Raw genomic sequence first — 25,515 nt, 5'->3', positions numbered from 1 at the left:
CCGTGAACCCCAGGCCACCGAAGTGGAGCACACAAACTTAACCACTACACCACTGGGCCAGCCCACAGTTATATTTTATCAAAAGTTTTTTAACTTCCATCAAATTTGAGAAGCTTTGACTTAAAATACTTTTTGGACCAAGAATATAACCTGATAACATCATAAGTCTGGGTTTGATAATTTATTTAAAAGCCATAAATAAACTGATTCAGCAATTTAAAAATGAAAGAACGTGAGTAATTAAGAGCAGTGAACAATTTCAGGCCCAGCTAGGCCCTTATAATCTGATATATTATGACTATGATTACCATGACAATGCTGGTGATAACTGCAACTTTAACATATAAAATTCTCTAATACTATGCTAAATAATCCCTAACTATAAAGAAATCTTATACAACACAGTAAAAAAGCCCTTGAAAAAAATCACAGCTTTCCTCCAGACATGAAATCTCAAAGGAAAGAACCCTAAAACCTAAAAAAGTTAATTAGCACCTGATCAAATCAGGATTTGTGATAAAAGGATAAAATCTAGGCATTGCACTATGTCTGAAGGGATTAGATAATTGTGCTAACCAGAAGAGATGGAGAATACCTAAACAACGCTCAAAAACATATTTGTGTTTTTTGCCCAAAAATCCAAGACAGGTAATCTGAATGTACGAAGAGGTCAGATGGGAACTGAGGTGAGGTGAGGGCCTGCCCTCAGTGGCAGCTGCTACTCAGCACCATCTGGGACAGAGGAAGAGCTCAATGTTATCAGATCTTTCTACTTTTGAAGACAAATCTAAAATCTGGATTTTTTATGTAAAATATCTAAATTTTTAAAGCACTGGCAATGAAATTCAAACATTAAAAAAACCCCAAACCACTAAAGTGAGCCCTATACATGGCCACAGGCTGGATCCAGCAGGCTGTCAGTTAATAACCTCTATCTAAAATTTAAGAGAACAAATTTCAAGTCCATTTTAAGTAGAACCACTGAGTAAAAGAGTTTCATAAGCTGTAAGGGGCCTTAAAGATCCAGTCTAACCTCTTTATTTTACAGGTAAGGAAAATGAAGACCAGAGAGTTAAAAACAATAAATATATTTGGGTCTTGAGAATTACCCCTATCCACTAGAGAAGATTATTTAAGGATTACTATGTTAAGCAATACTTTATGTTCAATTCCTCCACGTACTTATTAAAAGAAACAGAACAGCATTTCTATTAAAAAAAAAAACCCTAAAATTCCAGCTGTGCAATTAAAACCAGTCTTTCAACCCAGTATAGTGAAGTTTTACTTTGTAAAACTCAAGATAATCATAGAAGGGCAAACTCTTCAAAAAGAGTAAAAAGAAGGAAAAAATAATTAAAACAAATTACCCATGTGTAACAAATTGGGCACATTCTCCAATATTGTGTCCAATTTCCATTTGAAGTCTTTATCATCTATATTTCCTTTGAAGGCCACAAAGATTGTGGAATCCTCCAAAATACTATCACTTTTTGTGTCATCTTCTAGTCCAGAATCAAAATCCATCTCTGAGTCTTCCACTGTTGATGAACACAAGGAAGTATAGATGTCTTCTAAGTTTGGAAGGTCATCCAAAACCATGGTGAATATTATTCCAGAAGCATATATGCCAAGTGGACAATAAGAAAACCTTTGAGAAGATACAAAGAGCATTACAATGCATAATTATACAATCAATAATGTATAATCCATAGTTCTGTGAAAACTGTAATTTATTTGCCAAGTAATAAGGAAATACTATAAAAATTAAGAAATTACAGAGAGAATAAACTATTTTAATTAAGATATCCTATAATAATTAGTTCTTAAAGATACTAGAAATAAAAAACAGTTTTAAATAAAGCTCCCTTTATTATGTTTATGTAATGTTTATATCTATTATGTTTTATGCTACCTTTTGTAAGCCTAGAATATGGGGCAGAAGAAGGAAGAGATCACAAGAAAATAAAACAAGTATTTTCTGAGAATTAACTTATATAGGGCTTTGGTTGACCCCACAGAACAAAGGGCTCCCACAGACTCCCCTCACTCCTGTCCTAACAAAAGCTTCAGAGGAGCCAAGGTTTCTAAAGCCCTCCTCTTTCTCTAACCTGCAAAGCACAACTTGACCCAACTAAAAGCATCTGGAGGATTATCTAAAATCCTAAAAATCTTTCATGAGGACCATTTTAAACAACTTGTAAAGGGTTATTAATAGTGGTATGGCTGAAAATAATGAATCAGAAACAAAACAAACAAACAAAATATTTAAAACCACTTTTATGAAAGGAAAATAAGTGCTTAACACATGTTTACAGAGGCAAAGAAATATGTTTAGGACAGGACTAAATTACTTTTTAATTTTTAGAACTAGAGAAGTCACATTTTCCGCTATTTTCAGTTATTTTGCCTACTTAAGAGTGCGCATATTAAAGATCACACTGTGTAGCCATTTCCTCCATTAGCTTTGTGATTGAAGATCAGATACTTAATTCAAAATGAATGAATGAACATTAATTTTCAGCATTTGTGTTAAGCAAGAATAGCATGGAAACATAAGAACCTCATACAAATCTTCTAATTTTAAAAAACTCCTTACATAAACTATAATTACTACAATATTATTGTTTTTTTAAAAATGGATAAGAAAAAAGGACTGAAAATAAATCTACTAAAACGCAAACAATGACTGCGCTAGGTTGGTAAGATCGCCGGTAAATTTTCTTTTCCTATTTTCCAAGTATGCTCTAAATCATTAGGGAAACGCGAAGCTAAATATGCTGTAATATGGTTATACTACTTGCATAAATGGAAAAAAATTATCAACTTTTAAAAACTGTTTAATTTTTCTTTTTTAAATAGTCACTAAACTTTAAGAGCAAAGGCTTTCCAAAAACAATCTAAACAATCTTAGGGGGAAAAAATTCCTCAGTTATAAATAAATGGAAAAAAACTTTCATATTTGAGCAGATAACCTTATAGTCTGGCAATTATAGCCTTTTCTAGTACTGTGATTGCTACAACGGAACAGTGATTTGGGTGGTTAAGAAACAACGGCATTCGGAAAATCGTTTACAGATATCATTGCCCTTAGCAATCTTATTCCTGTAAAATGGCATTTTACAGATTTTAAAGAACTTTAAAGGTAAATAAACAAAACTAAAAAATATTTTTAGGACTTAAAAGCTGCTGCTCAGCAGGAATAAGATTGCTGAAACTGCCTGAAAAACGACAGCTATCTAGCAGCTGTTTCAAAGTTGCAACAACTGCAAGAAGAGGATTTAAAATTTAAGAATTGTTTTCCAAAAGAATCCTTAACTGGAAAGAAGGAAACCAACTAAAAAACCTGGACTTTGGTAGTCTTCTAAAGAGGTCATTGGTCATGCCATGAAGGCTGTGCATCCAAATTTAGAAAACCCTCTACTGACAGATGCAACAAGTCAGCTAATTCAAATTCAGGTATTACCAGTTTAACAGTTCTATGGGCACCACACAGGTGCTTAAAAAAATGAAGAAATTGAAAGTCAGTCTATGCAAAAAATTGCTGGCCTTCCCTCCAAAAAAAAACTTTTTAAAGAAACTTCTTCTAGACAACATATTCATTGAGATAATGTCCACTTAAAATCTAGTCTTTAATAAATAAATTATTATCAAGATATCTGATTAATCTTTGAGTAAATGCAGTTCAGTGACCTACTCTTGGAGAGAGAAAACAGATTATAGTTGACTAGCTCAAGAGAGTCATTTGCTCATTTACAGTCATCTATCACAAGAGAGCATGTGCTATCTCTCTGGGTTTGCTAAGATTAACCACCAGTTATCTTGCTCACCCACATAATAACTTTCCAGATTATCTATCGATTTCACTTCTTTTGGTTTTTTATAAAGAACCTAAGAACAAATCTGAAATGTAGGAGAACTTTAAAAAACAAGCATATTATTTATTCTACCTTTCCAAGGTAGAATGAAACAGATTTCCAAATGAAATCATTTCAGAGTAAATATTTCAGGGTAGCCAAATAGCTCTAGTTGATGAAGAAAAGCTCTTTTTTATAGAATAATACCAAATTAATTGTAAAAAGAAAGATATCATTAGAAAAAATCACAATTTTGCAGTCTCTAATAAAATAATTCAGGCAAGGATTACTAATAAGGATAAAACATTATGTGACAAATTGACAGAGAACTGGATATTACCATGATGTTAACGTATCATCCTAGAGATTTGTTGCTTGGCAAAGGGAAAACTGTAACTTCCCAATGGAAGGATCTGACTATCACTACCTGAATGCAATGATCAACCTTAGCATTATTAACAGAAAAACAATCAGAAATTACGTACAATATTAATTGCACCTATGCAATTCCTGCCAAAAATATTTAACCCAAATCCAAGAAATTTTCAACAGGAGACAGAAGAACAACTTAAACAACACCATGAGGAAATAATTGGATAAATCTAGAATGTAGGATTTCCACAGCACAATTGGCTTGGCCTCTTCAATAAGCTGTCATGGGGAAAGAAAAAGGTGGGTAAAACTGTTCTACATTAGAAGAGATTTAAGAGACTTAAAAATCAAACGCAGTGTATGGTCCTTTATTGGATCATGGTTTGGGGAAAAAACAGATGCAAAGCATATTTTTTAGGATAATTAGGGAATTACTGCTAATTTTGTTAGGTGTGATAATAATAGTGTTGTGGTTATACAGGTCAATGTCCTTACTGTTTCTTAAGATGTGTATAATGAAGCATTTTGGGGTGAAATGTCACAATGTCTATAATTTAGTCTAAAATAATTCAGGAAAAAAATAAATTAAGCAAATATGGCAAAATGTTAATGATGGTTAAATGTAGGTGATGGGTATATCGGTGTTCATTATACTTTTATTTGTACTATAATTTTATGTTTGTTTGAAATTGTTCATATTAAAAAGTTAACAAGATCAAGTGGGATTTATTCTAGGGATGCAGGAATGGTTCAACATCTGCAAATCAATTGATGTGATATACCACAATAACAAAATGAAGAATAAAAATCACATGATCATCTCAATAGATGCAGAGAAAGCATTTGACAAGATCCATTTATGATAAAAACCCCAATAAAATGGGTATAGAATTAAAGTACCTCAACATAATAGAGGCCATATACAAAAAACCCACAGCCAACATCATACTCAATGCTGAAAAACTGAAACCCATTCCTCTGAGAACAGGAACATGACAAGGGTGTCCACTCTGCCATTCTTATTCAACATAGTACTGGAAGCTTTAACCAGAACAATTAGGCAAGAACAAGAAACAAAAGGGATCCAAATTGGAAAGGCAGATGGGAAACAGTCACTATTTGTAGATGACATGATTCCATACATAGAAAACCCTAAAGAATCCACCAAAAAACTTTTAGAAATAATCAACAAATACAGTAAAGTTGCAGGGTACAAAATTAACACACAAAAATCAGTTGCATTTCTATACACTAATAACAAACTGGCAGAAAAAGAATTCAAGAATACAATCCCATTTACAACTGCAACAAAAAGAATAAAATATCTAGGAACAAATTTAACCAAGGAGGTGAAATACCTATGCACTGAAAACTATAAGAAATTATTGAAGGAAATCAAAGAAGACATCAACAAATGGGAAGATATTACATGCTCATAGATGGAAGAATAAATATAGTTAAACTGTCCATATTACCTAAAGCAATCCACAGATTCAGTGCAATCCCAATCAGAATCCCAAAGACATTCTTCACAGAAACAGAACAAAGAATGCTAAAATTTATATGGAACAACAAAAGACCCTGAACAGCCAAAACAATCCTGAGAAAAAAGAACAAAGTTGGAAGTACCACACTCTCTGAATTCAAAATATACTACAAAGCTATAATAATTAAAACAGCATGGTAGTGGCAGAAAAACAGACACACAGATCAATGAAACAGAATTGAGAGCCCAGAAATAAAACCATATATCTATGGACAGCTAATCTTTGACAAAGGAGCCAAGAACATAGAATGGAGAAAGGAAAGTCTCTTCAAGAAATGGTGTTGGGAAAACTGGACAGCCACATGCAAAAGAATGAAAGTAAACCATTATCTTACACCATACATAAAAATTAACTCCAAGTGGATTAAAGACTTGAATGTAAGATCTGAAACCATAAAACTCTTAGAAGAAAATATAGAGAGTACACTTCTTTGACATTGGTCTTAGCGGTATCTTTTCAAATACCATGTCTACTCAGGCAAAGGAAACAAAAGAAAAAATAAACAAATGGGACTACGTTAGACTAAAAAGCTTCTGCATAGCAAAGGAAACCATCAACAAAACAAAAAGACAAGCCTCCAACTGGGAGAAAATAGTTGCAAATCATATATTCGACAACGGGTTAACTTCCAAAATATATAAAGAACTCACACAACTCGACAACAAAAAAATGAACAATCCAAGGGGCTGGCCCGGTGGCACAGTAGTTAAGTTCGCAAGCTCTGCTCTGGCGGCCTGGGGTTCACAGGTTCGGATCCTGGGTGCAGACCGATGCACAGCTCATCAAGCCATGCTGTGGCGGTGTCCCATATAAAGTAGAGGAAGATGGGCATGGATGTTAGCCCAGGGCTGATCTTCCTCAGCAAAAAAGAGGAGGATTGGCAATGGATGTTAGCTCAAGGCTAATCTCCCTCATGAAAAAAAAAAGAACAACCCAATCAAAAAATGGGCAGAGGATATGAACAGACGTTTTCCCAAAGAAGATATACAGATGGCCAACAGGCATAAGAAAAGATGTTCAACATCACTAATTATTAGAGAAATGTAAATCAAAACTACAATGAGACATCACCTCATATCTGTCAGAATGTCATAATTAACAAGACAAGAAATAAGTGTTGGAGAGGATGTGAAGAAAAGCGAACTCTCATACACTGCTGGTGGGAATGCTAACTGGTGCAGTCACTATGAAAAACAGTATGGAGATTTCTCAAAAAACTAAACATAGAAATACCATATGATCCAGCTATCCCACTACTGGGTATTTATCCAAAGAATTCGAAATCAACAATTCAAAAAGATGCATGCATCCCCATGTTCACCACAGCCTTATGCACCATAACCAAGACATGGAAGCAACCTAAGTGCCCATCAACAGATGAATGGATAAAGATGTGGTATATATATACAATGGACTATTATTGAGCCATAAAAAAAGATGAAATTGTGCCATTTGTGACAACATGGATGGACCTTGAGAGTATTATGCTAAGCGAAATAAGTCAGACAGAGGAAGACAAATACCATATGATTTCACTCATATGTGGAAGATAAACACACACACAGATAAGGAGAACAGATTAGTGGTTACCAGAGGAGAAAGGGATAGGGGGAGGGTGAAAGGGGTAACGGGGCACATATGTATGGTGATGGATTAAAAACTAGACTATTGGTGGTGAACATGATGTAGTCCACACAGAAACTGAAATATAGTTATGTATACCTGAAATTTACACAGTTATAAGCCAATACAACCTCAATAAAAAAAAAAAAAGTTAAAAAAAAAAGAAAGAAAAAGCGAGCATACCAGCAACATGGTACTGTTACAAGGTAAAACTCCACCAGACATCAGGAAGGCTTAGAAGCTTACTTATGAACATCTCTCAAATCACAGTAGGATTAAAAATAAAAAAACATATAAATATATTTAAATATATATATTTATATATAATAAATATATATTTATATTATTTATAAGTAAATTTATGTCATATATATATTCAGCTACCTACACCAGTCCTATCTATTCAGATTTAAATATATAAATATATATATAAAATATATAAATATATACAGATCTTTCTTGACTTATGATGGGGTTACATCCCAATAAACCCAACGTAAGTTGAAAATATCATTAAGTTGAAAATGCATTTAATACACCTAGCCTACTGAACATCATAGCTTAGCCTAGCCTACCTTAAATGTGCTCAGAACACTTATATTAGCCTACAGTTGGACAAAATCATCTAAAGCAAAGCCTATTTTATAATAAAGTATTGAATATCTCATCTAATTTATTGAATACTGTACCAAAAGTGAACAACAGAATGGTTGTATGGGTACAGAATGGTTGTAAACATATCAGTTGTTTCCCCTCGTGACTGTGTGGCTGAGTGGGAGCTGCAGTCACTGCCACTGCCCAGTATCCAGAGAGAGTAGTGTATGGTATATCTTGCCACTGCCCAGTATCTGGAGAGAGTAGTGTATGGTATATCGCTAGCCTGGGAAAATATCAAAATTCAAAATTCAAAGTACGGTTTCTACTGAATGCATATTGCTTTCACACCATTGTAAAGTCGAAAAATTGTTAAGTCGAACCATCGTAAGTCAGGGACTGTGAGTAAATATATACATATATATATAAATATGTATATATTATATATAAATATATATATTCTCTTCAGATTTAAATATATAAATATGAAGAGAAAGGACTGGTGCAGGTAGCTGAATAATGGGTAGAAGATTGTCACAGGCTATTCAGATGATCTGACTTGGCCGCCATTTGAGCAAAAGACAAGACACTGTTATCTACATCAGGAATCACAAACTCACATACCTACACGGATCAGGCAGGTAAAATAAATAAGAGAAGAACACGGGATATTAAATGCATTTGCACATACTGTAGGAATGGTTTGGGCAATGGGAAACTCGGAATACTCTTCTATGCTGAGCAGCCACTATTCTGCTCCAACTTATTACTTTCTTTTTGGAGGGATGGGAGGAGTGGTGCAGGCCCAGGAATAACAGATATTCTGAATTTTAAGAAAAGACTAAAATCCATATATTTAGTGAAATCTCCAGATTTTAAAATAGATCTACATTTTTTGAAAATACTCTATGGGCCAAATGAAACACATTGCAGCTGCATATGGCCCACAAGCCATCAGTTTTCAATTTCTAACTGAGTCTGACAATCCAGTAAGACTCATGTGATTGACTAGTACAACACTAGGCCCAAGTGAACTATTTATGCTAGGTTTGGTGTATGCTGGGGGAGACCAGATACTTAAAACGCATTTAAGTGTTATGATATGCCTCTTGGGAGGTCTGTGGACTCCCTGAGAGAAAGAAAAAGAGATCAAGGTCTTAACTGAGAGGAACAGAAGGCACTAAAACTTAGTGAATTTTTGGCATCATTAAATATGTTGATGTCTCCCATAACTGGCTGAAGGACTATATTCTCCTTTGACAAAATGCTAGATGATGTAGGAAACAGAATTTTCTACTTGCTATATAACTTTGGTAGAGTCATTCCATCACTTGGAATTAAGTTGAGCTGTATCTCTCTCATAAGGTTTCACTCACCAAAATGTCTTTCTTAATTTTTATCATTTATCGAGGTCATCTTCTAAGTCCAAACAAGCTGGCATTTTTAGGGCCTATATTTCAAGGTAGCAGCCAAATAAAAATTCTGAAAAAAAAAGGACAAATTAAGTTACAATATTATACAGAAATTACAGAAGGTGACCTATCTTTGCAACAGACATCAATGCAAATATCACAAGTTATAAAGTCAACTTAGACACCTGCAGACTTAAAAATCGGTTTTCATTATGTCTACAAAGAGTATCTTTTTTCTGAGATCTTAAACCACTCATCAACAAGCATTCAAAGAAGACAGAAGCAAAACTCATGGACATACACCAGCTTCACTTAAGAATCATAAAACTGGGAACTCAAGCCTTTGAGCCCTCTCTACGCCTTCATTTATAAATCTGTCAAATTAAAATGAATTAACATCATGCCACACTGTTTGCAATACTTGAAGCCAAAACCAAAATATTTTGTACACACACTAAATACAAGACCCATTTCTTCTAACAGAATTTCAAAACTTGTTTTTAAACTTCATAAAGTATAGATTTAATTTTCCTATTTTATTTATAATATCTATACATTTTATTTTTCATTAAATTTTCAGTTGACGTTCTAAAGTATTCTTTAATGTACATATAAAAATTACGCATGGAAAGTGCATAATTTTGGCACGCTTCAGAAAAAATTTCCCACTTAATAACATAATATCAGTCTACCATGTCTTTAACTTGGCTGTTAGGGTTTTAGGTTATTGCCAAATATTGATTTTATAATCTCAAAATTTTAGATGGATATATGTACTAGGTATTAATAAATAATTATTAGTGAAAAAACTGTCCCTTAATTATTTTTTAATTCAAGAAAAAGCCATTTTTTAAGTCTCCATGGAATATGGCCTTTAAGAAAGGCCATAAAGAAAATCTCAATAAATCTAAAAAGTAACAATAGGATAGTCAAATACTCTGATGACAATGCACTGAAATTACAAATCTAAAATAAAATCAAGAAACAAAGGCCTTTCCACCTTAAAACAACAACAAAACGCTTGCACTGGGGTTAAAAAAGAAACCAAAATTGCAAAATTTCTAGAAAATAATAATAAGGAAAATACTACATACTGGAACCTAAAGAATATAGTCAAACCAGTAAAGAAGAAAATTCACAGCCATAAATAGCTATACCGTAAAAAGAAAAAAAAGAAATGAGTTGAACATCTGATTCAAAAAGTTAGGAAAAAATCCAATAAAGTGAACTGAAAGAAAGCAAAATGAAAGAATTAATACAGATAAAAGCAGAAATCAATCAGAAAATAGAAAGCAGAACTAATAAATAAATCCCAAAATTGGTACATTGGGGGGAAAACTCAATAAAATAGTTAAACCACTAGTCAATCTAGTAAGTAAAAAGGAAGAACGTCCAAATATATAAAATAAGAAGAAAATAGCCATAGAAACAAAGGAAATTAACAGGACCACAGAGACCATTTTGCTCAAACTTTTACTCACATTTATCTATGTAAATATGATAATGCCCCCAAAAGCACCACACACAGATTTAATGGAAACACTATTAACCCTTTAGAGAGCAAATAAGTGTAATGATCTGAAATTGCTCCAGAGCATACAAAAAGAAAGAAAACTTCCCAATTCTCCTCATGAAGCAAATACAACACGAGTATTAAAAGCTGATACAAACTGCAGGCAGAAAGCTACTGATCAATCTCTCTTATATTGCTCAATCTCTCTTACAATGATGCAAGTTTTTTTTTTTTTTTTGTGAGGAAGATCACTCCTGAGCTAACATCCATGCCAATCCTCCTCTTTTTGCTGAGGAAGACCGGCCCTGAGCTAACATCTATTGCCAATCTTCCTCCTTTTTTTCCCTTTTTCTCCCCAAAGCCCCAGTAGATAGTTGTATGTTGTAGTTGCACATCCTGCTAGTTGCTCTATGTGGGACGCCGCCTCAGCATGGCCGGATAAGTGGTGCGTCGGTGTGCGCCTGGGATCCAAACTCGGTCCGCCAGTAGCGGAGCGTGCACACTTAACCGCTAAGCCACAGGGCCGGCCCCTTGATGCAAGATTCTAAATCAAACTTTAAATAGAATACAACAGTACAAAAGAATAATAACGCATCATGATGAAATGGAGTCTGTTCTAGGAATGCAAGGAAGGCTCAGTATCAGGAAAGTAAGGAGGAAAAGTCATATGATCATCACCACAGATTTGTCATTTGACAAAATTCAACAACACTTGATTAAAAGAAACCCTCAAATAAATAGGAACATACGAACACTTCCTTAACACAACAAAATATATCTTTTCAGCCTAAAAGTCAGCAGCTTGCTTAATGGAGAAAGACTAGAGACATTTGTCATCTAAATATGAGAAGAAAATAGATACCTATGATGTATTATTAAACATTATACTAGAAGTATAAAGTCAGTGAAATTAAACAAGAGTAATAAAGATATAAAAATTAGAAAGAAGGATGTAAAACTACCATTATTCGCAGATGATATAATTATGTTCTTGAAAATCTTAGCAAATCAACCAAGAAAACAGCAAAACTAAGAAAACTCACCAAAGTAGCATGGTACAAAATTAATATACAGAAAACAATAGCTTTCATTACACATGCAATCAATCACGAGTAGGTGGAAAAAAGGTCTCATTTACAATAGCAACAAAAAAGAATAAATATTTAGGAATGAACTAAAAAGAAACGTAGAGCTATAAGAAGAAAATTTAAAAACACTAATGAAGGATACAAATACAAAAAAGACCTGAACAAACAGAATGACACACCAAATTCTCAGACAAAAAGATTCATAAATGTCAATTCTCCCTAATTTATAATTTGAAAATCCCAATAAAAATGCCAACTTCTTTTTGTAAATAGATAAGCTTACTCTAAAATTAATATGGAAACAAGTAAGAAGAGTTTGGAAAACTCTGAAAAGTAAGAGTAGTGAAAGGTTTGAGTCCTATCAGATGTCAAAATATAAAGTCTCAATAATTAAAGCTGTATAGTACTGGCATATAAACAGATGGGAGACCAATGGAACAGACTAGAAATTCCAAAAATTGATCAAAATGCATATGAAATTTTAATATCTCAAAAAGGTAGAAAAAAATGGATTTTTCACTAATTGGCACTTACTTAGCCATCTAGAAAGAAAAGAAAATTAGAGCTATACCTTACATCAAGATAACTCCAAATGGACCCAAAACTTTAATGTAACAAATGAAACTCTAAAAGTATTAGAAGAAAGTACAGAAGAAATTTTTATAACCTTGGAGTGGAAAGTGGAGTTTATAACTATGACCCAAAATCTAAAGCTATAAAAGAAAAGATTGATAAATTCAAATACATAAAAGTCAAAGAATTCTGCAAGGCAGGGCCGGCCCTGTGGCTTAGCGGTTAAGTGTGTGCGCTCTGCTGGTGGTGGACCGGGTTCGATCCCGGGCGCGCACTGACGCACCACACCGCCTCTCTGGCCATGCTGAGGCTGCGTCCCACATACAGCAACTAGAAGGATGTGCAACTATGACGTACAACTATCTACTGGGGCTTTGGAGGAAAAAAAATAATAATAAAAAAATAATAAATAAAAAACAAAGAATTCTGCAAGGCAAAAACAAGCACCATAAGTAAAAAAGAAAAAAAAAAGACAGGTAAGAAAAAATATTTACATTCATATCACTGATAAAAGAGCAAATCTCCCATATATAAACATATTATAGAAAAAAATGTATTTATAGGTATGTGGGTGTATATGTGTGTGCATATAGATATATAAAATAAAACAATCTGGACACATTATTGTTTCCAAAAATAGACACAGGATATGGTCAGAAAATTCACAGAAAAGGAACTACAAATGAACTTTAAATATATGAAAAGATGTTCAACCTCATATACAAGAAGAAAAAAAATTTTTTTACTCATCAGATTAGCAAAAATCCAAAAATTTGATAATGCACTGTCTTGGCAAAGTTATGGGAAAAGAGGTATTCTTATACATTGCTAGTGGTAGTGCAAATTGGTGTAACATCAGCAATCAAGTAATATCTATCAAAATTACAATTATATATACCATTAACCCAGCAATCTCATTTCTGGTTGGTGATGCTTACAGATACACCTGCCCTCACACAAGAGGACATATATACTCAGTTATTCACTAAAGCTTCCCACCCCCCCCCCAAAGCCCCAGTAGATAGTTGTATGTCATAGTTGCACAGCCTTCTAGTTGCTGTATGTGGGACGTGGCCTCAGCATGGCCGGAGAAGCGGTGCGTCGGTGCGCGCCCGGGATCCGAACCCCGGGCCGCCAGCAGTGGAGCGCGCGCACTTAACCGCTAAGCCACAGGGCCGGCCCACTAAAGCATTGTCTGTAATAGCAACATAGAAAATTATTCAGATGTCCATCAACAGAGACTGATTAAATTATAGTACATCCAATAAAAGTGAAATGCAGAGAAATGAGGACGCTCTCTATGTACTGATATGGAAAGATCTCCAAGATATACTGTTGAGAGAAAAAAAACAGGGAGTGAAACAATGACCACAGTATGCTACCTTTTACGAGAAAAGAGGAGAAAAAATATTTTTATATGCTAGTATTAAAGTACTCTAGAAGGAAATACAAGAAACCAGTAAAAATGGTTATCTTTAAGGTAAATTTAAAAAAATCATGTTGTACCAGAAGGCAAAGAAGCACTCAGACCAATGGGGAGTATGTCACAAGGACACAGCACAGGAGCCAGTCTGAAGGGTTTCCTACTGGCAAATTTGAGACAATTTGAGTACCAAAAAGAATAATGACTAAAGTTGATAATAATATGAATAAATAAGAATCTATAAATCCATAGTAATAGCTCAAAGAGAGAGAATGTAAAAAAGCCTGTCATATGCCACCACTGCAGATGACTACTACATGAACTCCTTACTCTAAAGATTGATAATTAAAGAGAAAGAATTAAGCAATTTACTCTGTCTTTTTAGAAGGGTTTAATCTCAGTAGAGACGGAAAGCTCTCCTTTACAGAAGAATGCCAGTTAATAAATGTGGAAGAAAAGAAAGAATTTTTAAAAATCATCATTTTGCAACCTCCAATGAAATAAATAATTCAGGCAAGGATGACCAAAGGATACTAAAAATCATTTGGTGAAAATTGTTAGGGAACAGAAGATTCTCATGGTGCCAAAGGATTATTCCACAGATTACTTCCTAACTGCAAAGAGAAAAACGAGTACCTTTAGAGTGGAGACGTTTGACAGTCACCAGCTTAACCTAGTGATCAAACTCAGCAACAATTAGAATGAGACCTTTCATTTATGCCTCCTGATGTGATGTAACCTGAAGTACAAGGCATCATCTATGATGTGTTACTACCAAAAATGCCTAAGATAGGTCTAAACAAGTCTTCAAACCTAATTTCTCCTTTATAGGAAATTCAGGAGATAGAGCAACAAGAAAAATTACATATAGAAATTTTTAAAAGAAAAAATCACAAGAAGAAGTAATCGATCACATGAAGAAATAATCACATCTAGAATGTGGGACTTGCTACAACAAAACTGAGCTGATCTCTTCAAAACCCAAAATCTTGGGGAAAAAATTAGGGACAGGATACAGTACTAGATTAAAAGAGACTGAAGAGATATAACAATCAAATGCAATGCATGAACGTTACTTAGACCTGATTTGAAGAAAACAGCCATAAAATAATTTTTAGATATTTGGGAAAAACTGAACGTGAAGTGAGTAACAGAAGACATTAGGGCATTAAAAAAATTTTTCTTTGGTGTGGTAATGTTATTTGTGATTATGTAGAGAATGCCCTTATTCTTAGGAGATGCATGCTGAAACATTTAGGGATAAAGTATCATAATGTCTGCAACTTATTTTCAAAGTATTCAGCAAAGATAGATAGGTAGATAGAGAGATGATGCAAATATAGCAAATATCATCATTACATTATTCTTTCAACTTTTCTGTATATTTGAAATTTTTCATATCAAAAAGTTGGCGGGGAAAGGTGTAACTAAGGCCCATGGGAGCTGAGGGCGGGATCAAGACCTCTCACTGTATCTTTTTTAGAACGTTTCGACTTTTGAGCCATGTGAATGTATTATCTATTGAAAACAAAAGCCAGCTATCTACCAGCTTTTAAACCCTTAGCAGTAATGATAATATTTCTACTGTTACCCCATCTCAGACATGCAACAACAAAAATATCCTCGCCTTTCTATCTCCTTGTGGAAGCTCCTCTGACCACATTTCCCCCGTGAGCCACCTGACAGTAATATAAGAACCTGGACCACATTATTACCAGATGCTAAGCCACTGCTACTACCTCCAAAAATATTCCCTTAGGCCAGTCTCCCACACTTGTTCCCCAGCCCTATCCCACCCCAGCTCCCTTACCTCCAGGTTCTGTTGTTCACACACTTTGTTTCACCACTCACTCCCTTCCCATCCCACAGTTGGCTCCTTCAACAATGCTCTTATCAGTATCATGGGCCCCCATGCTCACCTATTCTTCAGGCACACAAAGTCCACCAGCTGCCCCTCCCTCATCCCCACTGGCTCATAAACTTGAAGTATAAGAGACAGAAAGGAATTTACAAATAATTAGTCTAACTCCTCCACTCTCAAAGACACCTAGACAATGGTATTGTGACTTAACTGAAGTTACAGACTAAGATTGTGGCAGGATCAGGACGAGATCTTGGTCTTTCAACTTCAAGTTCAGTGCTTCTTCTCAAGTTCAGTGCTTTCTTCTCACCAGGGTGACTCTACCCCACTCACACAGTGGACAGTTAGTATAAATATCAGAATCAAGTGATCTAGTCTATTTCAGGCCAATATTCACTAATTAGAACTGCCCTAACTACTCCAAAATGACTGAAGTCAGAATACCTGACATCAAATGAGTATATGCTTTGAAAGAACTTCAGTAGCTCTCAACCTTGGCTACACATTATAATCATTTGGGAAACTTTTAAAAATAATAATGCCTGAGTCATACTAGGTCTGCACTGTGGCCTGAGCTTGGTATTTAAACATTATCCAGGCGATTCTAATATGCAGCCAAAGTTTAGAACCACACTTTTCATACATTATTTAATTTGCCTTTGGATGACGTAACTGAGTCCGATAGGGAATGTGGCTTAAGAATTTGCACCAAGAAAGCGATGAAGGAAAAACAAAAGCTTTCTCTTCTCTTTTGCTTATTATAAACTTTGGTTGTTTCTTTAAAATTTTTTGTTTTTAACATCAGTGATATAAGATCATATTGCTTGTGAGAAAATCAAACAAAACATAACTGTACAGAATCTAAACGTGAACTATACCACCCTAAGTTCCATCTTGTTTTTTCTGTCTGTGACCTTGGAGTCTCTTAAACCTTTCTTGGCTTCCATGTTGTCATTTAGAAAATGAGGGGCTAACATGCTTTTCAGATCTAGGGACACTATGACTATTTTAAACCTTGGCTATTTGACTTTGGTGTTATCATATTTCCTCGAGAAACTGGAAATCATTTGGTGCAAGATCTTGAACTCTTCCTTCTTCCACTAGTGACTGTCCTCCACACTCTTCTTTCATCTTCCTTCTTTCAAAAAGTTAACCCAAAGCTGGGAGTTAAAATGGAGGCTACCTAACAATGCCTAGTTGATTTCTATCATCACTTGCACCCTAATTTTTCATTGGCATACTTTAGGAAACACTGAGAGTCAGAGTTATTAACAGCTATGGAAACTAGGACTGCTGCTCAAAGAACTGCTGGACTCAAAGGCGACTTTTCTGCCAAAGAGCAGGAATGGGGCTTGAGACTCAACAATACAGTCAGGCAGGAAGGTTAACAGGTTTCTAACTAACCCCCAACATGTGGCTGTACCTCCTCCAACTGCCTGCTCCAAAACAGCTTTCTCCTGAGGTGGCAATGGTGGTGATGAGGTGCACCACCCTACTGTGAGAGACCCACTTAGAATGGTCAGTGCTATTACAAGCCCACAGCTTTCTCTCTCTACTTCAGACTCCGTAACATACAGAGTAGTACATACATCCTGGGATTTGAAGACACATAGGAAGGGCTGAGAGAGCAAATGTTCTGGGAGCATTACGTTCTGGGAACCACAACTGTTTGTAGCCTAGGCTTCAAATGATCACAAAACAAATTCTCAGGGCCGGTCTGGTGGCGCAAGCGGTTAAGTGCGTGCGCTCTGCTGCGGTGGCCTGGGGTTCACAGGTTCAGATCCCGGGCGCGCACTGACGCACCGCTCGTCAAGCCATGCTGTGGCGGCGTCCCATATAAAGTAGAGGAAGATGGGCCCGGATGTTAGCCCAGGGCCAGTTTTCCTCAGCAAAAAAGAGAAGGATTGGCATCGGATGTTAGCTCAGGGCTGGTCTTCCTCACAAAAAACAAACAAATTATCAGGCAAGAGGAAGGGATTTCACCCTCTCAATCCAGCAGGAGGCACATAAATGACTGTTAGACACTAGAAAGTATTCAGAAATTATGTGCACCAATTAGTCCTTTAACTTAACATCTGAAAGGAGAATTCATACAGCTAGCAGATAGCCAGTGAGGGAACCTATCTACCCTGTTTATCTGGCAAATGCTAGACCTGTATATCCCTCTCCTCATTTAAGGAAGAATAAGAACTGAGGGGAGGGACTGAAAAACATTTCGCAACGTAAGAGAAACTCTGCCTCTGTAATTCAGAAAATGAACATATATAATTTTATTTATTTATTTCCCCCCCCCAAAGCCCCAGTAGATTTGTACATCATAGTTTCACATCCTTCTAGTTGCTGTACGTGGGACGTGGCCTCAGCATGGCCGGAGAAGCGGTGTGTCGGTGCGTGCCCGGGATCTGAACCGGGGCTGCCAGCAGCGGAGCGCGTACACTTAACCGCTAAGCCACGGGGCCGGGCCAGAAAATGAACATATAAAGAGCAACAGGTTAAATTTTAGAAATCAACTACATTACTCTCAACAAATTTGATAAAACACAGGCAGAAATGAAAAGAACTAGTTGAGATGCAGGTGGAAATAAGAGAGCAGGAAAAGAAAAGGGAAAATTATAAATAAAATAAATATACCAAAGCAGAATTCAAATCTTTCCTAGAAAGAGTAAAGAGCAGAACACTTAATTAGAAATGTGGGGATACCAAATTTGAGAAACTCTTCCAGAATGGAGAGGGAAAGGACAAAGTAATGAAAACAATGAGAGAAGATTGATAAGGAGAGAAGAGAGAAATAAATGTCAACTAATTGTTATCCCTGAAACAACTGAACAGAAACAATAATCAAAAGAGCTGACAAAATACCAGGCAAAATTACCAAAAAGATAGTTAACAACTAGATTTGTTCTGATGAAACTTTTAGGTTTCAAGGATGAAGAAAATGCCTTGCTTTGCAAGACCAGAAGACAATGGCAAAATAATAAAGAATTAGGAGTGGAAAATAATGTGACCTAATGATTCTGCCTCTTCCCTGGCCAAGCTGTCATTCAGTGTGAAATCAACATAAAGATACTTTCAGATGAAAGTATACCAATCGAGTACTTTTCATAAAAATATTATCTGAATAATAATTAACCAAAACGAAAGACCTTGAAAATAGGAAGAAAGAGATGAAATCAGTTAAACATACGGCTAAGTTTAAATAATTATTATAAATATGATTAGCACCAAATGCTACTTTTAAAAAGTAATTATTGAAAAGGAAGATATATAAGGTAAAAAATAAAAATGAACTATTATTAGTCATCATCATCATCACCTGAGTACTATGAACATTTTGCTAATATGCTCTATCATTAATTTAACGATTAAAGGATTAAGAGTTTTAGACAAGGACAAAGAGCACTGTTCTATCCTAGATATCTCATATAATTGGAACCATACAATAAGTGGTCTTTTGTGACTGGCTTCTTTCACTTAGCATAATTTTTTCAAGCTGTTGTAGCAAGTAACAGTACTTCATTTTTTCTTTTTTTTTCTTTTTTCTTTTAATAATTTTTATTTATTTATTTTCCCCCAAAGCCCCAGTAGATAGTTGTATGTCATAGCTGCACATCCTTCTAGTTGCTGTATGTGGGACACGGCCTCAGCATGGCCAGAGAAGCGGTGTGTCGGTGCGTGCCCAGGATCCGAACCCGGGCCGCCAGCAGCGGAGCGCGCGCACCCAACCACTAAGCCACAGCACCGGCCCAGTACTTCATTTTTTAAATTGCCAAATAATATCCCTTTGCATGGAAATACCACATTTATTTATCTATTCATTCATCAGTTGATAGATATTTGGGTTGTTTCCCCTTTTCACTATTATGAATAATGCTGCTACGAATATATGTGTACAATTTTTGTGTGAACATATGTTTTCATTTCTCTTGGGTGTATATGGGTCATAGCTGGGTCATATGTTATCTCTATGTCTAACCTTTTGAGAAATTGCGAGACTGTTTTCCAAAGCAGTTACATGATTTTACATTCCCACCAGTAGTGTATAAGGGTTCCAATTTCTCCACATCCTCAACAACACTTGTTATTATCTTTCTGATTATGGCCATCCTAGTGGGTGTGAAGTGGTATCTCACTGTGGTTTTGATTTGCATTTCCCTGGTGGCTAATGGTGTTGAGCATATTTTCATACCTTTATTGGTCATTGGCATAATTTCTTTGGAGAAATATCTATTCAAATCCTTTGCCAATTTTTTAATTGGGATGTTTGTCTTTATTATTGAGTTGTAAGAGTTCTTGATATATTTTAGATACAAATCCCTTATCAGATATATGATTTGTAAATATTGTCTTCCATTTTGTGGGTTGTTGTGTACAACCTTTCTTTTTATCTATTTCTCTTCTGATTGCTCATTAATAAATGTTGTGTCATATTTCTTGGGGGGGTGATTTTATTTTGTAGTTTGGGACAAATTGGTTGAGTATTTGGAAAAATTTTTATTAAATTCTCACTTCACAATTGGCTTAGTCTGTTTGAGCTGCTATAACAAAATACCACAGACTGGGTGGCTTATAAACAATAGAAATTTATTTCTCACAGTTTTAGAGACTGACAAGTCCAAGATCATTGTGCCAGCATGGTCAGGTTCTGGTGAAGATCCTCTTCCGGGATGCAGACTGCCAACTTGCTATGTCCTCAAATGATGGAAGGGGCTAGGGAGCTCTGCGTGGTTTCTCTTATAAGAGCACTAATCTCATTCATGAGGGCTCCACCCTCATGATCTAAGCACCTCCCAAAAGGCCCACCTCCTACCACCACCACATTGGGCATTTGGATTTCAATATCTGAATTTGGGGGGGACACAAACTTGCAGACCATAGAAACAATGTATACTAAAAAATTCTGGCTAATGAGTTAAATTTAAATAAAAAATAAAATAGTACTACTACAATCATATACTGGTTATATATTCAAACATATTTATCAGTTCATTAACTGAAAAGCTAAAGCAAAATATATATTTGATTATATAATTACATTATTATTTTTAAAATTTTGCAGGTCAAAGTACACAGGAGCAAAAAGGCAAAATACATGTTGGGAATTATATTTGTAAATGACAAAAGGTTAACAAACTTAATATTTAAAACCCTTTTAAAAATTAAGGAAAACATCATCCCAACAGAAAAACTGACCCCAAAAATGGACAATTTATAAATTTAGAAATAGAGATCATCAATAAATTAATGAAGTTTATTACATTTCATAAGTAATCAAAGAAAAGCAAAATGAAATATGCCTTTCTTCCAACATCAAACTGGCAATTTTTTTTTTCTTTTTGCTGAGGAAGATTCACCCTAAGCTAACATCCTCTGTCAATCTTCCTCATTTTGCTTGAGGAATATTTGCCCTGAGCTCACATCTCTGCCAATCTTCCTCTATTTTGCATGGGGGTTGCTGCCACAGCATGGCTGATAAGTGGTGTAGGTCTGCACCCAGGATCTGAATCTGCAAACCAGGGCTGCCAAAGCAGAGCCCGCTGAACTTAACCACTACACCACCAGGCCGGCCCCTGGCAAAGATTTTTAAAATAAAATACTCGATTGTGGCAAAGGTATAATGAAATAGACTAACATCCATATTTTGCTTTAAAATGTTCATTCTCCTTAACATCTTTTGTTCCCCCCAAAGCCCCAGTAGATAGTTGTATGTCATAGCTGCACATCCTTCTAGTTGCTGTATGTGGGACGCAGCCTCAGCGTGGCCTGAGAAGCGGTGTGTCGGTGTGCGCCCAGCATCAGAACCCAGGCCACCAGCAGCGGAGCGCGCGCACTTAACCGCTAAGCCACGGGGCCGGCCCATCCTTAACATCTAGGAATCTAACCTAATAAAATAATTAAAGATGTGGTTAAAAATTTTAATTCATCAAAATATTATTAATAGTGAAAAACTGGAAGCTAGCTCCTGGTTCAACAACAAAAGAAGTGGTTAAAAAATTTAAATGAACTCAAATATTGCTTCTGCATTAAAATTCATGTTTTCAAAAATATTTAACATCATTGGAAATGTTCCTATTTTAAATATAAAAATATATAAAACTGCATTCATTATTTCAATTTTCTTAATTGTGTGTGTATGTTTATACACACATATGGAAAAAGACAAAGGAAACTCAATAAGATGACAAACAATTCAATAAAAAATGGGCGAAAGATTTTTTTGTGGGAGGCAAAAGACTTGAAAGACACTTTACAGTAAGCACATGAAAAGATGCTCAATATCATCAACCAGGAAAATGCAAATTAAAGCCACAAAGATATAACACATCTACCATAATGGCTAAAATTAAAAAATGATAATATCGAATGTTGGCAAGGATGTAGAGCAACTGGAACTCTCATACTGGTGGGAATGTAAAAAGATACAAACAATTTGTCAGTTTCTTATAAAGTTAAGCATATACTTATCGTAGGACCCAGCAATCTCACTCCTAGGTATTTACTCAAATAAATGAAAACATGTCTACACAAAGACTTGCCTATGAAAGTTAATAGCAAGTCTATTTATAATAGCCTCAAAGTGAAAGTAAACTGGAAACAACCTAAATATCCATCAATTAATAAATGGATAAATTGTAGTATATCCCTACAACAGAATACTGCCCAACAATAAAAAGGATCAACTATTTTAAGGATTCTTAACCAGTGGAGGGAGACGATTTTATCCCCTAGGAGACATCTGGTAATGTCTGGAGACATTTTTGATTGTTCCAACTGGGGAGAAGAGTGCTAACAACATCTAGTGGATAGAAGTCAGGGATGCTGCTGCTAAATATCCTACAATGCACAGGACAGTCTCCAAAACAAAGAATTATTCAGCCCAAAATGTCCTTAGTGCCAAAGTTGAAAAACTCTGAACTAGTGATATATCCAACAACGTGGATGAATCTCAAAAACTTCATGGTGATCAAAAGGATCCAGACATTTCTACGACATTCTAAAACAGGCAAAACAACCCATAGTAATAGAAACCAGATGTCTACTTGCCTGGGTCTAGGGTGAGGATTGATTACAAAAGAGCATAATGTATCTCTGGAGGGAAAACGTTCTATATTTTGATGTTGGGGATATATACATCTGCCAAAATGCAAACTGTACACTTAAAATGAGTGCATTTTACTGTAGGTAAATTATACATACGAGATTGACAAAAAATAAACTGTTGAAGCTGGGTGAAAGGTACATGGGGGTTCATCATAGTATTCTACTTTTGTATCTGTCTCAATTCCATAACAAAATGTTTTTTTAAAAATACATATATAAACACTAAATGATTCAGGGAGAGGCCTTAATTGAATCTCTCAGAAAAAATCCTCAAGATTAATATCTCACTGTAGGAATGACCTTTATGTCTGTTCTTGAAGGGGAGAGGCTGATGTGACAGACAGAGAGAAGGAAGAAAGAGATACAGTTTGACAGAGAGAAGGTAAAGAAAATTTCACAAGCTACTTTTTCACCCCCTATAATGTCCTATCTACTCCCAGCCTGGCCCTAAGCCATACCTTCTGGGATAGATGGACTTCTAAGATAGCCATCAATCATTCCAGCCTTCTGATATTCATGCCCTTGTGTAATATCCTCCCTCCTGAGTGTGGGCTGGCCTAGTGACTTGCTTCTAACCAATAGAATACGGCAAAGGTAATGGAATGTCACTTTCATGATTAGGTTATAAAAGATTGTGAGTTGAGTCTCCCTAGGAGACTCTCTCTATTGCCTTCTCAGTTTGCCACCTTGGAGAGGCCAGGTGGCAAGGAACTGAGAGCAGCCTCCAGCCAACAGCCAGTGAAAAATCAAGGACCTTAACACAACATCCGTTGAGGAAGTGAATTCTCCCAACAACCAAGAGAGCTTGGAAGCAGCTCCTTCTTCAGTCAACCACTGAGATGAGACTCCAGCCTTGGCTGACACCTTGAATGCTGCCCTGTAAGAGACCCTGAAACAGAGGACCCACTTAAGCTGTGCCCAGATTCCTGACCCCATGGAAACCATGCCATAATAAATGTATGTTGTTTTAAGTTGCTAAATTTGTGGTAATTTGTTATGCAACCAGAGAGAACTAATGCACCCTCCTTGGAAATCCTGCTGAATATTCACCTCCTTTAAAACTGCCTGGCAGTTTCTTGAAAAGTTAGATACACCATACAACCCAGAAATTCCACTGCTAGGGATTTACCCAAAAATAAATGAAAACATGTCTACACAAAGACTTGTACAAAAATGCTTATAGCAGCTTTATTCACAATTATTAAAACTGGAAACAACCCATATGTCCATCACCTATCACAGGTGAACGGATAAACAAATATGTTATATCCATACAACAAAAACACTACTCGGCATTAAAAAGGAATGAACTACTAATACATGCAACAACAAGGATAAATATCAAAATCATTGTGCTGAGTGAAAGAAACCAGACACAAAAGAGAACATAATGTATGAATGCATTTATATACAATTCTAGAAAATGCAAAGTGATATATAGGTGGGGGTGCTGGAAGGGACAGACTACAAAGGAGTATAAGGAAACTTTTTAGGGAGATGGAAATTTTCTGTATCTTGGTTGTGGTGGCTGTTTCATAACAAATACTATAAACCAATAAAGACATCTGTCAAAACTCATCAAAACATATTTCACTTTTAAATGGATGCAGTTTATTGTGTGTAAATTATACCTCATTAAGTTGACAAAAAAAAATCACCTTGTCAAGTCTTCGTTAATTACACCTAATGCAGCTGATTCCATTATTCTACCCTAGTCCTCGAACAGTATTCTACAGATAAATTACCCAAACTGCAGAGAATCCAGGGCTTCTTAAATTCTACAGAGGCTAAAACTTACCGAACACTAGTATGTACCAGACACTGTTCTAAGCACTTTGTGTTATTAACTCAACTAGTCTCCCCAACAACCCCATGAAATAGATTCTATTACCCCCATTATACAAATGAGGAAACTGAGGCACAGAGAAGTACTTGCTTAAGGTCGTACAGCTAGTAAGTGACAAGGTCATGATCCAAGCCCAGGCAGTCAGATTCTAGGGGCTGGGCTCTTCTCAGACCACTCAAGTATTAGTAAACTTGGTAAACGCATACTCTCAGCTCACCAGAGACTGATAGGTTCATTCACTCATTCGACAAATATTTAAGCACGCAATATATGCCAGGTATTGTTCTAAACGCTGAAGGTAGGACGGTGAAGAAAACATAGACAAGTACCTACTTTTATGGAGCTACATTCTAGTAAGAACTTAGGTTTAAAGCATAAGATTCTTTTTTTTTTATCATTATAAACTCTTTATATTTATTTATTTTTCCCCCAAAGCCCCAGTAGATAGTTGTAGGTCAGAGTTGCACATCCTTCTAGTTGCTGTACGTGGGACACGGCCTCAGCACGGCCAGAGAAGCGGTGCGACAGTGCGCACCCGGGATCCGAACCCGGGCCGCCAGCAGCGGAGCGCGCACACTTAACTGCTAAGTCACGGGGCCCGCCCTAAAGCACAAGATTCTTAAATCAAAATATTTATCCCCTTATTTATATATTTATCCAAATATTTATGCAAAACAAAGTCCCAAGTTGCACAGTGGCCAGATCTGCTTA

At 35.8% G+C, this 25,515-nt stretch overlaps 1 protein-coding gene across 8 annotated transcripts in view; it reads right to left on the bottom strand.

Annotated features, from left to right (window-relative positions):
• NCOA6 (nuclear receptor coactivator 6) overlaps nucleotides 1–25,515 on the bottom strand; it is a 103,921-nt gene that overhangs the window by 58,486 nt on the left and 19,920 nt on the right. For all 8 annotated transcript variants that reach the window (XM_058562853.1, XM_058562855.1, XM_058562851.1 and 5 more), the window contains 2 exons: nucleotides 9,367–9,472; nucleotides 1,368–1,648 (listed from right to left, as the gene is read on the bottom strand). In XM_058562853.1, coding sequence (XP_058418836.1) covers nucleotides 1,368–1,599 — 232 coding nt within the window. In that variant the 5' untranslated portion in view covers nucleotides 1,600–1,648; nucleotides 9,367–9,472. The remainder of the gene's footprint in view (nucleotides 1–1,367; nucleotides 1,649–9,366; nucleotides 9,473–25,515) is intronic.

This window comes from Diceros bicornis, chromosome 19 (assembly GCF_020826845.1).
Source record: "Diceros bicornis minor isolate mBicDic1 chromosome 19, mDicBic1.mat.cur, whole genome shotgun sequence".
Lineage (NCBI taxonomy): Eukaryota > Metazoa > Chordata > Mammalia > Perissodactyla > Rhinocerotidae > Diceros > Diceros bicornis.
Note: the sequence above shows the minus strand (reverse complement) of the source record. Positions and strands in the feature narration are given on the sequence as shown.